The 14,926-nt window shown below is 35.3% G+C and overlaps 2 protein-coding genes across 2 annotated transcripts; both read left to right on the forward strand.

The window, feature by feature from the left end:
- Positions 1-387: 387 nt before the first annotated feature.
- LOC132033131 (uncharacterized) lies at positions 388-6,914 on the forward strand. Its single transcript, XM_059423014.1, has 13 exons — positions 388-665; positions 1,121-1,248; positions 2,268-2,376; positions 2,866-2,947; positions 3,018-3,088; positions 3,654-3,695; positions 4,013-4,137; positions 4,432-4,525; positions 4,732-4,798; positions 4,911-5,098; positions 5,184-5,289; positions 6,095-6,181; positions 6,581-6,914. Exons 1-13 carry the CDS (start codon positions 520-522, stop codon positions 6,686-6,688), a joined length of 1,353 nt encoding a protein of 450 aa, XP_059278997.1. The 5' UTR covers positions 388-519; the 3' UTR covers positions 6,689-6,914.
- Positions 6,915-8,031: 1,117 nt separating this feature from the next.
- Positions 8,032-13,965, forward strand: LOC132033132 (transcription factor E2FC-like). The gene is made up of 13 exons (XM_059423015.1): positions 8,032-8,392; positions 11,026-11,197; positions 11,292-11,345; positions 11,443-11,528; positions 11,696-11,784; positions 11,860-11,914; positions 12,183-12,235; positions 12,320-12,370; positions 12,454-12,502; positions 12,580-12,645; positions 12,722-12,807; positions 12,989-13,154; positions 13,537-13,965. The coding sequence occupies exons 1-13, from the start codon at positions 8,189-8,191 to the stop codon at positions 13,603-13,605; spliced, it is 1,200 nt and encodes a 399-aa protein (XP_059278998.1). The 5' UTR covers positions 8,032-8,188; the 3' UTR covers positions 13,606-13,965.
- The last annotated feature ends 961 nt before the right edge of the window (positions 13,966-14,926 follow it).

A 14,926-nucleotide genomic window follows, 5' to 3' on the forward strand; every position in this document is an offset into this window, starting at 1 on the left:
CTCATTTAACTTATTGTTACTAAACAAAAGATTAGCTACAAGTTGGATTGAAATAAGTCTAGATCTAACATGAATTGAGTAGACCCTTAATAGTATGATATTGACCAGATTCGGGTTGACGTCAATTGAAAGTCAACCTTCATGGATCATGGGGGTTATCTGCTACTATAAAAACGTTTGAGGAGATTTTACCAAACACCTTAAGTTTAAAGGGCACAAGTTGCAAACTTAAACCCCTTGAGAACATACCGCTTCATTACCCAAACATTCATTTGTTCAAATTACAATCCCTGTTTTATAAATCCCAAACTTAAACCCCTTGAGAACGCACCACTTCATTACCCAAACATTCATTTGTTCAAATTACAATCCCTGTTTTATAAATCCCAAACTTAAACCCCTCTTTTAGGGTTCTAGGGTTTAAACTAACAGAGAACTGAAGCTTAAAGTGTAACTTCCTTCTCAACTGCTTCGTTTAAAGCTTAAAGATTGATTTTTTACCAGAAATAAACAGCAATAATGTCGATTAATAAAGCAGTTGATGAAGATTCAAATCAAAATCAATGTCAAAATGATAAGAGTAGATTAACTTATGAAGGTTGCAATGTATTGCTTGACATCAATGATGGCGACCGTTTGGTTTTTGCTCGTCTTACTGCTGCCTCGTAAGTAATTACCGTTAAAGTTTCTGTTTGCTGTATTTAATTTTGTATAAAGGATTCATATAGTGTATTGTAAGTTGTAACTAATTTGAAATTGAGGTATAGTTGATTGATTTTTGTGCATAAAGAGGCAGTTTTTTTGGGAAAATTACGCTCTATGTCTACTGGGAGAAAATATTTACATGCTTTAGCCCATATTTTGAGCTCGTTACCCGGTTTAGCCTATACTTGTCTATAAACACCTTTTATACACTATTATACAATTTTATGCAAGGTTGATACATTAGGTATAATGCTTTCCCCCCAAGGTATAATTTAATATTGTATAAACTGAAAATATGGCTATCTCGCGTAATATTTTATGTTGGGCTGTATATTTTTGAAAATTTCCCCTTTATTTGCTGTTTTTTCTGGATAAATGTGTTTTTTTATTCGGGGAAGTTGAATTGTTAATGCAGGACATTAAAAATTGGGAATAAGAAATGTTCTCTTCAGCCTTTGATTGGTTGTCCGTTCGGGTCTCTGTTTCAAGTGGAGTCCGGAAAAGAAGGAACCATTTTGTCTCGTTTTGTTCCGAATGCTGAAGGTAACTTTCTGATTTAGCTTTTGTATTTGTTGTGAATTGTGTTGTTTTGTTCTTTATGTATGAGAAATCTCCTTAATGTATTAATAAGCTTCCTCAATTTGGGCGGTAGTCATTAACTGGGAGTGCTTAGTATTAGAAGTAGCTAATCGCCCTATTATGCATAATGTTATATAATCATAATCAGAGGGGGATATAGGATTTCTAGAATATGGGTGCACCACTAATGAAAGGGGAAAAAAAGAGATTGTATTAAGTGGGAATTGTTGATCCCTGTTCCTTTAGATAAATATAACTTAGCATTCAACCAAGTTAACCAATCAGCCTTTTGGACCATGGGTGCCAGCAGGCAATATTAAATCAATTCTAGGACATATGTACATAGAATATCTAATTTGTCGGAGAGACCATGGGTTCACGTGCACCACAAGTTCTAGTGTAAATTCGCCCCTGAATTCATAATCTCTATCTGAAAGAATATATTGCCTGGCTTTCTTAGAGAGACATGTCTTCTCTTTCCTATTATGGATCATCATCATCATAGACTCTTATAGACTCGGATGAGCAAGCATGGTTGACATAATTTTAACTTGATAATAAGGACAATTATATGCAGGACTTATACTGCAGTTGATGATATTTTGCCTGTAACCTTCCTGCCACATTGAACAATGAACATACCTTGTTTCCAAATAATGCCAAAGAATGAGCTCTTGCTTTCTATGATGCACTCAAACTTCTTCAGTAAAACCAGAACTAGTCTTCTTTTTTGCTTTTCTTTGTTCACTATAGTATATTCTTGCTTATTCTCCCCAATCTTTTGGGAGAAAGAACCAGCTGAAAAGGGACAAAAGGATTAGGTTATAGAGGTGGTATATGGATCATGGACCAAGCTAGTTTGCAAAGATAGACCAAACCAAATATGTTTATGCATCTTGTATTACTTTCGATGTGATTGTTCTCTTCAATTATTAGCAAATTATGAGGAATTGATAGTAGTTTTTGTGCATTTTCATTATCAGGTAACAACCTTGAAGAAAAAGACGTGGATGGATCTAAAGACAACCGTGCATTAGTTGATAATAACACGGCTCAAAGTCTCACTAGTGAAGATATAGACGAGATGCGAAAGTAAGAGTTTGTCAAAGGTTCAGGGTTTTATGTGGTATTTTTATTTAATTTTAGTTGTCAGTTTCAAGATATTAAGGATGCTATGTTTTCAGATGTATGTCAAAAGTAAATTAGTAACTGCATATACTTTTCTTCCCCTCCTCTGCGAAGGAAGGACCTTATTTAGTGGATGTTGATAATTTCTACTTTCAGTTAATAGAAGGATTCTAGGTTTGGCTGTTTGGGAACTACAAACTAGTTTGGAATGGTGGTATGCAACCTCTGCCTCCGTTTCACTCTGTTTGGGCCAATTTCATTGAAATATTAACAGACAAATTGGAGGTTTTCTGAATCTAGAATTTCTCTAAATTTACATGTTATATTTTCTTCCGATATGTTGGACGAAATTTTGGTTACAAAAGAGTTTCTTAAGCAAAAGAAAAAAGTGCAAGATTCTTAGGTCTTCATTTAGCATTTCTGAAGAAAAGTATTAATCTTACTATGTTGTAGGCAGGGAGCAAAAGGGGATGAAATAGTTGAAGCACTCATTGCAAACAGTGCAACTTTTGAGAAGAAGACACTATTTTCACAAGTGAGCTTGATATTTTTTGTGTTGATTACTATTTATTTGAGAAATTATGCTGAACTCTCAGTGTTTGCAGGAAAAGTATAGAGTTAAGAAACAGAAGAAATATGCACCTAGAGTGCTAATGAGGCGTCCCTTTGCACGAAGGTTGACTCCTGGCTTTAAATTTATTTTTGTTATTCTGGAGATCTCTATTTAGACGTACTTCTTCCCAATATTGAACTACTTCATATACTCCAGAATGTAGCCCTACCGCTTCAAGTGGAAGAAGGCGGTATTTCTTAGTTGAGCAATGATCTTATAGTAACTGTCAATTTGCTGTAACTGGATTATACCACTTCATTCATGTGGAATACTCAGTTTTTCTGTGGAATTCTGAGTACGTCCTCTTATTTTTTTTGATAAGTAAAGCATTTTAGGGCTGTTGTGGATTGGGTTCACTTTATATGAATTTTTTTATTCAGGTGATTTCCTCGTTTCAATCATACATAATGGTAGTTCTGCAGTAATTTCTAAGCACTATTTGTTCTTTCAAGGATATAAAAGGATAGTTCTGCATTTAATTTCTGGACTCGAAATCCCCCAAGCGATTAGTGGTGATGTCAATTGTAGAAAATCGTAATGCTACATTTGGTTTCTAGTTGCAAACTCCCTAGTCGTTGTGTTCCTTGATCTTTTCTTCAATTTCTAACGTATATCTTGCTCTTTTCAGCATTTGTGAGGCCTACTTCAAGAAACATCCTGACAAAATTGGGTAATAGTATGATCTGCTCTTGCTTTTGATCAAATATCTTCATCTGTTGTTTTCTGGTTGTGATTTCTCTTTTGATTGAAGGAAAAGAAGGATAGGCCTTGATTGCTTATTTTAGAATCAGAAAATGTTGAAATCTGATATATTCTCCTTGATGTTATTTGCTGTTGGTATGGCAGTGCTCATGCAAGTGAAGAATATAATTATGTGTCCACGTGTTCATTGTAGTCATAATAACCCTAAGCTTGCTCATCTTGCATGGCATGATTCATGGTTTTGGATACATGGGGGTTGATTTTATATTCTTTTGATTCCATCAGGTTCATGCGAGTGGATGCACTATCTCTACTGCTCTCCTTGGGAAATGTTACTGCAAATGCAGATGTACTTGTAGTGGACATGCTCGGTGGTATTCTTACTGGTGCTATTGCGGAACGACTAGGCGGTATGTTTATTTGTTCTTCACTTTAATTACATTAAGAACATCAAGGGGCTATTTGTGATCATTGCTTTATTCACATTAAATTTGATTATGCAGCCTATACTACTCGAATCTGTATCATGTCTGTGGATTATTGCTATTGTTACTGATACTGACCCTATAATTGTCCTGATGTACACGGCATTAATGTTTCATAGTTGTGAAACCATGTCGGAACATGTTATGGTATTGTCAGATACTGTTAATTGATTCGAAGTTGGTGACTTTATAGACTTTTAATGACAATGATCTTAGCAGGTACTGGTTATGTGTGCAATACTTATCGTGGATCATCACCATATCCTGTCGATATCACAAGGATGTTTAATTTAAGTGATGCGATATGTAAAAGGTACACTCCTTTGCATTTAAATTTGAAAAATAACCCATTTACAGTATGCGACAAGATTTTGATTTTTGAGGGGTACTTAGTATATAGTACAAACGAGGAAAAAAACTGTATATTTCAGTGGATAGCTTATAGTTTCATTTTCCAAAAATCGTCTATGTATATTGCGTAGTGCTAACTATGATTTTGCTGTTTTTCCGTGGGTCTAGAATTGTGCATGCATCACTGACCGACCTGAATTCACTTCAAACTGGAGATTCAGTGTCTGAGAATCAGGTAAAATCAAGTTGTAATAACCAAAGTTGTTCCTTTTTTGGTATAAATTATTTCTTCTCTAAATGGGCTCGTGGATGTGTTTTAAACTTCTCTCTAAAACATGTTTTTGCAGGAAGAAACCTTACCTGCCACTCATTCTGGCCGTCTAGAAGAAGTTGGTGTGTCAGCTGAGGACGGTGGCATGGATATAACACCTGAGGAAGTTCCTTCACCAATAATCAAGCCTTGTAAATCTGTAAAAGCAGGTCAGAAGGCACCCGTGGAGGCCATCAAGTTGTGGAAAGAAAATGGTTTTTCCAGGTTTGGATATAATCTGGTTTTCATTCCCTCTCTTTTGCCAAATTATATTGCTGCCTTCTATCTTATTTCCAATTCATTTTTTCAGCCTAATAATTGCTGCTCCAGAACAGGACCCATGGGGCATTGTTAAAGACGTGCTTCCTCTTTTATCATATTCAGCTCCTTTTGCAATTTATCACCAGTATGCTCAGGTATTGTTCTTAATTGTTCTTAACTTGCCAATCTTAATAATGTTATTTAGCTGCCATGCTGCTGCTCATATTTTGTACACACCCAAGCCCTTTCTTATCCACTTGTTTATTAGCCCAATTTCTGCATTCTTTATTTGTCAAGAAGAATTTTCTGCGAATTGAGTTCAGATAAATGCGTTTGATTGTAAAAACCTTAAGTTGTTGGATTTAGGCACCCTGTAGTGATCATGGTAGTAAGTCAACTTCCTTTTATCTGCTCTTTAACGTCCAAAACTGTGTAAATAAGTGTGAGAATTAGAACAGATTTTCCAAAGTATCATTCTCATTTATGTTATCATTGTCAAAAAAAAAAAAAAAGTATCATTCTCATTTTCCATTTGAGTGATACAAGCGTTTGAGAGGAGATTCTGCAGCAGGATCTCACATTCATCTAGAGTCATGATGTCTCAGTTGATTTTCTATGTTGGTATCCAAACAGAAAAGGCTATGAAATTTTTTGCCATTACATCTTCAATCAGAAAAAACAATCTTGGTAGAATAACTTCATGTAAAATTTATACTTTGTTGCATGTTCTGCTTCTATTTCTTTTTCTCTTCCAAATAAACATTTTAAGCTTTGATGTAAATTAAGGATTCCACTATAATATTTTTGCTAGATTTGTAAAAATAGTATCTTTTCTCCCATAAGTTTGGGGGTGTGTGTGTGTCTTCTATTAGATCAATGATTGGAGCGCCCTCTTTGTCATAGTACCCTCCCTTCTGTTGGAGAAGTAAGATAAGAACTGATCCGTTGTTTTAATTGCAGCCTCTTGCTACATGTATGCACAACCTGCAGATTGAGAAAATGGCGATTGGCTTACAAATTTCTGAACCTTGGCTACGTGAATATCAGGTTTGTTTTAATTAAACCCAAACCACCCCAAAAAAGGGGATCTGCCCACTTACATGATTCCTTAACTTTATTCTTACTTGCGTTCTTCAGGGACTGTTAAGCAGATCACAGAAATTTTATAATAGCTCCACTTGAAGTTGTTTCCAGATACATGCATAAACATTTTTTTAACTGACAAGTGACAACTATTGCTATACTTGCTATCGGAATTTAGGGTTTAAAGTCAGTGGGTTTAAAATGAGTCTAATACAAACACAAAAGCATAAATCTTTTTGCATGTGTACTTAATGATCAAACCAAAAACAATGGGTTCAGTTGAACCTATTGAACCCGCTCTAGATCTGCCTCTGCTTGCTAGCTTGTTAATTATGCCTGAATTACTAATTAGAAAACATGCAGGTACTCCCATCAAGAACCCATCCACATATGCAGATGAGTGCTTTTGGTGGCTATATACTAAGCGGCACGAAAATATCTAGCAGCGAGCCCGTTGCCTGCTCAAACTAGAATGATATTATTTGGTATCTCTCTCTGCTTGGTTGTACATGTCGCTTGGCAATGCCATTGCCTCAAAATTTTGAGAATATTGTCTGTTAGAATAGATGTAAGGATTATCTTGCGTTTTGTCTGGCCAGCTACAAGGTAATTCATGTTGTACTTTTATTCATCGATGTATTCTTGAATAACCAATTCTTTTAATTAAAAAGACAAGTCTCTTTAGTATTTGAAGAAAGTTATAAAGGCATTGAACTCTTACCTTATATCACTGTCCTTATCTGAGCAAAGAATTGAAGCAAAAAAAAATCTATGCATGTGTAAGTTTGCTCATATCGTTGGTCCTAAGCTCGGATAAAGAGAGTTATGGTAGGCTCGTAGCTAATAAACTTGCCACATTTATGATAAATTATCGTAATATATAAGATATTTATAAGTAACAAGCAAGTAATATTTACTAGATTATTTTCTTCTATTCAAATTGTGAATTATCATTTTCATCAACTCCCTCAATCTAACACGACTTGATCAGGGATATTAGCAACTTAATATGATGAAGAGCAGATTGCGGAGTGCCGCCTTGTTTTTAGATCACAGTATTTGAAATTCAAAAACCAAATATAGTCAGTTTATCATCCACTAGTCATGATTCATGCCACACTGTTGGAGGCATGGACAAGTTTCATCCGATTTTTTCTTTAATTTATAGTATGATATAATTTGATTGAGCACGTAATAATACTTATGTGACTTCAAAAAGAATGTCATTAAAGGTAAATATGAGTGTTCAAGTTAAATTGTTGTCAGATTTAGAAAACTAATATTCTTTTTGGAATGAATAATAAGAAAATAGTGACATTCCTTTGCAACAAAGCTTACCAATTAGGAAATAAAAATTTCCAAGATATTACGTGCAAAGTTTTGCAGATACCTGCTGAATTAACTTGTCGTCTAAATTAAATATAGGAATTTTCAGTCCGACAAAACCTACAACAGAAAATAACCCGAATCTTTCTTTTTCAAAAAGAAAAGTTTCTTAAATTCCTTTCATCTCAATTTAATACTCTTGTTTTCACCACACTAACTTCTTTCTACATTTATTAACATATAAGTGTAAATAAAAAAAAGTTTAACTCCTCTCTTAAATTTTTAGAATGATAAACATTTTAGACCAATTATTATATTTAATAACCCTGATCATTGATCAGTAAAACGGAAGGGAAGAAATAGTAAGTAGGTTAAAATTGTTAAGATCCTTGAGATCTAGCTTTGTTTATTATCGTCCTCTACACCCAACTATATAAAGGTATGGGCCCATATTAGTAGCGCTGGGCCACAATAATTTTACCAAAATATTGATAAAAAGTGGGCGCGGAGGTAGGCCCTCTCTCATTCGAATCAAAACTCAGCGCCTCCCCAACGCCCTCCATTCCTATTCATTCCCGCTGTTTTGTGGCAGCCCTCTTTTTTCTTTCCCTCTTGCAAACAAATACGTTAATTTTGGTTCCCATTATGTCTACTACTACTGCCAGTGAAGACCTGGATCTTAACTTATCATTAGCAAATCCACTTCATATAGTGAAGTCTTCTTCTTCTTCGCCTTCAGCTATTGTTGCTGCTGCTGCCAGCTCACCTTATCGGAGCCGTCGGCCTTTGTTCTCTAATATCTCCGTTTCCGGCAATCCGTGTCCCTCTTCTACATTCGTTTTTTCTCCGGTGAGTTAGTTGTATTGTGTTCTCATCGCTTTTGAATTACGTGATTTCCGTACTGTTTTTTGTACTGTTTGAGCGGATCTTAGTTGTGTATCTTTTATTTCGATCAACATTGATACAGAGTTACTCTGTCAATTACTTTATCTTCCGATGTTTTCACTTAATTGCTTCTTCTACATTTCGGTTTTGCTCCGATGACGAGTAGTATTGTGTTTTCATCGCTTTTTTCTCTTATTTTTTAAGTTCCGTGATTGCCGTACTGTTTTGTACTGTTGAGTGAATCTTTGTTATTTTAATGTGTATCTGTTATCTCGATCAGCATTGATGCAAAGTAATTTTGTCAATCCAAGCTTAGAAATATCAGATGAAGTATTTCTCCTTTTTTTTTTTTTTTTTTGGGAAACTTTATCTCTTCTACATTGGTTTTTGCTCGGATGAGTAGTACTGTGCTTTCATCGCTTTCTCCTTTTTTTCTTCTAAATTACGTGATTTCCGTACTGTTTTGTACTGTTGCACGAATCTTAGCTATTTGATTGTGTATCTGTTATCTCGATCAACATAGATACAGAGTTAACTCTATCAATCGAAGCTTAGAGATACGAGATGAAGGATTTCTTCTTCTTTTTTTTTTTTTTAAAAAAAAAAAACAACACTTTATCTTCCTATGCTTACACTTAATTACCTGTTCTACATTCGGTTTTGCTCCGATGAGTAGTGTTGTGTTTTCATCGCTTTTTCTCCTATTTTAAAATGACATGATTTCCAAATTGTATTGTACTGTTGCGCGAATCATAGTTATTTAATTGCGTATCTGTTATCTCGATCAACATAGGTATAGAGTAACTCTGTCAATTGAAGCTTAGAAAGATGAGAAGAAGGATTTCTCCTTCTTTGCTAAACTTTATCTTCCTATGCTTACAATTAATTGCCTCTTCTACATTCTTTTTTGCTCCGGTGAGTATTGTGTCTTCATCGCTTTCTCCTATATATAAATAACGTGATTTCCACACTGTTTCGCGAATCTAAATTATTTAATTGCCTATATGTTATCTCGAGCAACACAGATGCAAATTAACTCTGTCAATCCAAGTTTAGAGTTATCGTTTACACTTGTGTATCTCCATTGTTGAACATACTTCCTCCGTTGTTGTTCATTGGATTCTGGAGGAACTACTTCGTTAGGATTAGGAAATTGTTGCGATTCTTCCTGAATAGCCTGGATTCTCTGGTTGAGAGACACTGATGCTTTGTAGCAGGAAATTTATCCACTACACTGCAGACTTATTATTTAGTTGCCTTGTTTACCAAAATATTTGTCTTAGTTACCATTTATCTCTCTTAAACGTTCACTTAACTACTTAATTGACACTTTACTTATAGAACATTAAGGCCTTTTTCTTAAGCATCAAGTATTTCAGTTTGTCAAAACGACGAATTATATGAACAGATCGCAGTAAAATTTTTCAACGTGCGGTAGACATTGATTTTTATTCTGAAAAAGTTATATATTTAAAGGCTATACGAAAACTACTACAACAATGATACCTCTTTTTTATAATGAAACCTACTACTATGCTTAATACTTCATTTTTTCACACTTAATACTTCATTTTTGTACAACTTTCACAATTTTAAGAAATTTAAAATTTTATTCAAAATTTAAACGTTGATATGATTTTTATTTCTATTAATAGACAAAGGGAAGTCTGGGGAAGGGTTAAGGATTTACCCGGTGTGAGATATCAGATTGTTCGAGGAATCCTAGATGTTGTCGGAGTAAAGGACCGTCAACAAGAGCGTTCTAGTGCGTTATAGATTCTTATCCAAGACTTGTATCACTTGATGATGCCATGTGAATCCCAAGAGACATGTGAACTGCATGGCTAACCTAGGAACGATAGTTCTGTAAGGGGATTGGAGCAGACTACCATGAGACAATATTTTCTTTCTAAAGAGATTCGATTGGGAACTCCTATATGTCCAACGTTCATTATTGAAATAATTTCGGAGGTTTCCCTTACTTTGTTTGTGTCAACAAACAATTCGAAATACCTTGACTTTTTCAGAACAGGTCCGAGTCAAATAGCAATGATTCAAAACACTTCTTTTTACACTATTTCGGAAACCCAAGAGACTCAATCGTATGGCTATGTAAAATACAGGACTTCCAATCCTAGTGGAAAAGGTAGGGAAACAGATACTCAATTTAAAATGAGTAAACAAAATTCCGGACTCAATCTATGTACATGTGATAATTCATGTTATTTTTATTGGGATGTACCTTAATTAGTGAAATTTCTTCTAATCTCTTATTATAGAGATGCTGTCTTAGTTTGCATAATTTAATACCTCAAATCCTATAACGTCCTCTTGTAAATGTCATACAGTTGAATGATAGGATTCACTATTCGTTCCAAGTTAAAGTAATCTAATCCTTTATAATGAGGATTTCTTAGAACTTTTCTGGTGATTGTACATGTTGTTCTGCTAATAAATATTACTGCTGATTCCTTTTTAATCATTTCCCAGTTCTGAGATCGTACTAACATGAGGCGAGTTGAGATTGCATAATACTACTAAGCCGTGTAACCTATATATCTTTCATACTAATGGAGCTCTTTCATTGCTTGAAGCAGAAAAATGAAACTGAACAGTCTAAGGATTGCAGTTGTGCATATGGAGTTAGTAAGAGGATTCTGGCAGCCAACTATTCTCCCCTTAAACCAGCTGCTAGTGCACGTACTAAACAATCCAGTAAAGGAAAGGCTTCTAGAGATGCCATATCAGCTGCTAAAGGAACAAATGCAGGTCCTACAATGAGGCTGTATATTACTAGATATGTATTGATTTGTAGGCCAAGTTTGTTAATGTATCAATTTCTTTCTTTTTTCTTCTAAAGCAGATCAACTTGATAACCTGAATTTAGGTGGCAATTATCGGTATGACAACTCTTTGGGTAAGCTGCTTTTTGTAAATGTAATTTATAGGATCAGATGCTTCTGCTCTTGCTGATGTTTGAGTTATTTGCTAATAAATATGCCATTTTCTGGCAGGCTTGTTGACAAAGAAGTTCATTAGTTTGCTTCAGGAGGCTGAAGATGGAACCCTTGATTTGAACCATTCTGCAGATGTTTTGGAGGTAAACTTTCCCCTGCGTCATCTTCTGGAGAAGTTACATGTTAATAAAGGTTTTATGAATGTGGATCTGTACGATTAGTAGAAAACATTCTTCGTTCTTCTTTTTCCTTTATTTGGCTCCCTTAGCTTCTTATGCGATACTAATTTAATTATTTTCTTGTTCTACAGGTGGCAAAGAGGAGAATTTATGACATCACAAATGTCCTTGAGGGAATTGGATTGATTGAGAAAACTACAAAGAGTCGTATACGTTGGAAGTAATACACTTGTGCATTTGGTTCAGTTTTTTAATGACCTTACATAGTAATGACTCCTGGATTTATCTTTGACAGAGGGTTTCGGTCACCCAGATCTCGAGGGCTGGATAATCAAGTATCTACACTAAAGGTGCGTATAAATTGCTTCATTTGATGGCTGTTATATAAACAGAAGCAATATACTATTTTACGAAGCTTTTGAGTTAGAGTTACGAAGCAACCAATGTAACGGTATGCCTCAATTAATCTCGTAAAATACACGACTGAAACAGAAATTGCTTGCACCTAACTATTTGTAAATAACTTTTGAGTGTAGGAATGAGGAGGATGTTCTGTTACTTTGTATATTCATCCATTCTGATTCTTTAACTGAACCTAGCTTTTCAATGAAATGACAGGGAGAAATTGAATATCTAAATGCAGAGGATTGCCGACTTGATAACTGCATAAGGTTTGATAATATCTTGTCATCAATGAGAAAAATGTTTCTGAGATCTTTTTTTACTTTATGAATGTGAAGCAATTTTCAATACAGGGAAAAACTCGAGCAAATAAGGACCCTGGAATCTGATATGAATTGCCAGAAGTATGCCCTTTTTCTCCTGATGCAATTCTTTCTACTCTGAAAATGTGATCAATTTCTTAAAATCATCTGGTTCGACTCTTCAGGAGCCTCTTTCTGACTGAGGAAGATATCATGAGCTTGCCTCATTTCAGGGTATGTAACATCCATCTTACATTTGTGATTCGTGATGCTGTTTCAGTTCTCTATAATGGCTGTGGCATTTATCACAGGATAAAACTGTTATTGCTATAAAAGCTCCATATGCTAGTTCTATTGAAGTTCCTGATCCATGTGAGGTGAGTCACCTGGTTTTGGCAACATTGAGAATTACAGACAATATGCTAGACTCTGATCCCTTATTTTTGTTAATAGGAGCTGGATTTCTCAGAGAGGCAGTATAGGCAGTATAGGCTTGTTCTTAGAAGCACAACCGGGCCGATAGATTTGTTTCTCTTGAGGTATCTCACTACGTTACAGGCTTCTCTCCACAACTGTTAATGTATGTATAGCTTGGCAGGTTCACTAATTCTCTTTGCAGTGGTCTTCCCTTAAAATGAAAGGGATTTTCTACTGTACAAGGAAAAAAAAAAAAAAAGAACTTCAGGACCTCATTGAGTGACATTATTATCGACAATGCAGCAAACAGGCTAGGCAGCATGAGGACATATCCAGAAAACATGAGAAGCCCTTGGATGAATTGGAAAAGATGGATGATGCTTACCTATCCCCAGTACGTCCTTGCTCTTTAAATTCGACGGCCTCAAAGCTCTCGGGTGTTCACAAAATAGTACCTTCTCATAACAGTGTAAGTATATGACTGAACGCCTCTCCTTCTCTTCCGATTTATTGGTAGCTCTTACTTAAATGTATATGAATCAGTGTGATAAAAACACTATCTGCCGTGTCGTTTTAAGTGACAAAGTAATTTGACGCAAAGGGATATCTCTTCATGGGGTATGAGTCATGGACTTCAAATATTAACAGGCAAAGTAATCCAAACAATAAACAGTCCCTTTTTGAATCTCAACTTGTCAAGGAGTTGGATAAACGGTCACTTCTTGTACATTGGATGCTGACAATAGTTGTTTTGATTGCAATATTAGTACTATGGTGCTAAATTCAAATATGTTTTCGCTTTTAAAAAACACTAATTTTAACCCACAACATGCTCTTACCATAAACTGCAGATAGATGATGATTACTGGTTGCGCTCGGAGGAGGAGGTCAGCGCTACTGATCTATGGGGCATTGAATAATCTTAAAAATGGAGTGGCCTGGTTAACAACTCCATAGATGGATTCCAGAAGATACACAGAAATAAGGCTTCTAAGAGACATGTACATATCTTTAAAAAGCAAAAAAACCTTCACCTACCTCTAGCCAGATTATAGTAGCAAATAACTGGGTTTCAGGGAAAACCCTGCAACTTGGCTCATAATTATGCTGATTTATATCAGTATGGTTCACAGAAATACCAGTCTTAAGATTAACCAATGTTGGGACTTGGGACTAAGCTTAAATATCAGTTCATTGAACAATTTTGGTTGGCAGTTATTTCATTGTTGCTTAAGGCGAAAAATTTAAATTTATTGAAGTGAACTGTTATATTTACAAAACTTCTGAATCTTATATATCTGGCGATTCTGGTTACTGTGAATGAGCTATAGCATTTTACATGTACATTTCTTCCGTTTTCAATAAACGAGCTTAGAGAGTGGTATTACGTCAACGCTTTTTTTCTCAGACTTGCCCTTTCAAATAAGTTTTTGCCTACAGTAATGGCATCCGGGGCTAGCCTCATACCCGCCTAGTTTTTTATTCTTCAATGTGTATTACTATTTATTACTTCATTTGTTTTGTTTATTGCTTTGAGCCGAGGGTCTTTTGGAAACAGTCATTCTACCTTGGTAGGAGTAAGATCTGCATACACTTTACCCTCCCTATACACTCTACCCTCCTCAGACCCCACGTTGTGGAATTTCACTGGGTTGTTGTCGTTGTTGTTTTATCTATTGCTATTTTGCTGTAATATTTTTCTTACAACCCTGCTTCGAAAACTTTTCTTTTGAGCCGAGGGTTTATCGGAAACCTCTCTACCTGCATACCTTCTACTTACATCCTACTCTCCCTAGACCTCACTTGAGGAATTATACTGGTTTCTATAGTGATGGCATCCGGAATTCAAAGGGCGATTTGAAGGAATTTTTGTGCAGACGATCTACTACTTTTTGACACATGTAAAAGTGATGGAAAACACATCTGGAATGAGGCGAACCAATGTGCCGAAGTTCGAGCAAATGAAATTCTTGATGAAAATTTTATAATTTGGAAAAATACGCTCCAGGATATGGAATTTAATTTCCTGGCAGCCGTAAGCAGCTTTGCTTTTGAAAATTTATAAACTACACCGTTTTAGTCTTTCCCAGTGCAAGAATAAAATAAAAAAGTGATAAAAAGAAAGATACAACCCTATTGTCTCTCCAAGAAAACGCTCCCTAACGAACTGGATAATCAGTGGTTTCTAAAAAAAATAAAAAAAGAGTAAAATCGTTATAGGAATCAGTTTTGTTTTCAATG

The sequence above is a fragment of the Lycium ferocissimum genome, chromosome 10 (genome assembly GCF_029784015.1).
Source record: "Lycium ferocissimum isolate CSIRO_LF1 chromosome 10, AGI_CSIRO_Lferr_CH_V1, whole genome shotgun sequence".
In the NCBI taxonomy this organism is placed as follows: domain Eukaryota; kingdom Viridiplantae; phylum Streptophyta; class Magnoliopsida; order Solanales; family Solanaceae; genus Lycium; species Lycium ferocissimum.

Excerpts from the sequence above, each read along its gene's own strand:
- LOC132033132 (XM_059423015.1), top strand. The coding sequence starts at position 8,189 with ATGTCTACTACTACTGCCAGTGAAGACCTGGATCTTAACTTATCATTA. Across the intron at positions 11,198-11,291 it reads TGCTAAAGGAACAAATGCAG|ATCAACTTGATAACCTGAAT; the intron begins GTCCTACAATGA and ends CTTCTAAAGCAG. Across the intron at positions 12,236-12,319 it reads CGACTTGATAACTGCATAAG|GGAAAAACTCGAGCAAATAA; the intron begins GTTTGATAATAT and ends TTTTCAATACAG.
- LOC132033131 (XM_059423014.1), top strand. The coding sequence starts at position 520 with ATGTCGATTAATAAAGCAGTTGATGAAGATTCAAATCAAAATCAATGT. Across the intron at positions 4,526-4,731 it reads AGTGATGCGATATGTAAAAG|AATTGTGCATGCATCACTGA; the intron begins GTACACTCCTTT and ends CCGTGGGTCTAG. Across the intron at positions 5,290-6,094 it reads TTTATCACCAGTATGCTCAG|CCTCTTGCTACATGTATGCA; the intron begins GTATTGTTCTTA and ends TTTTAATTGCAG.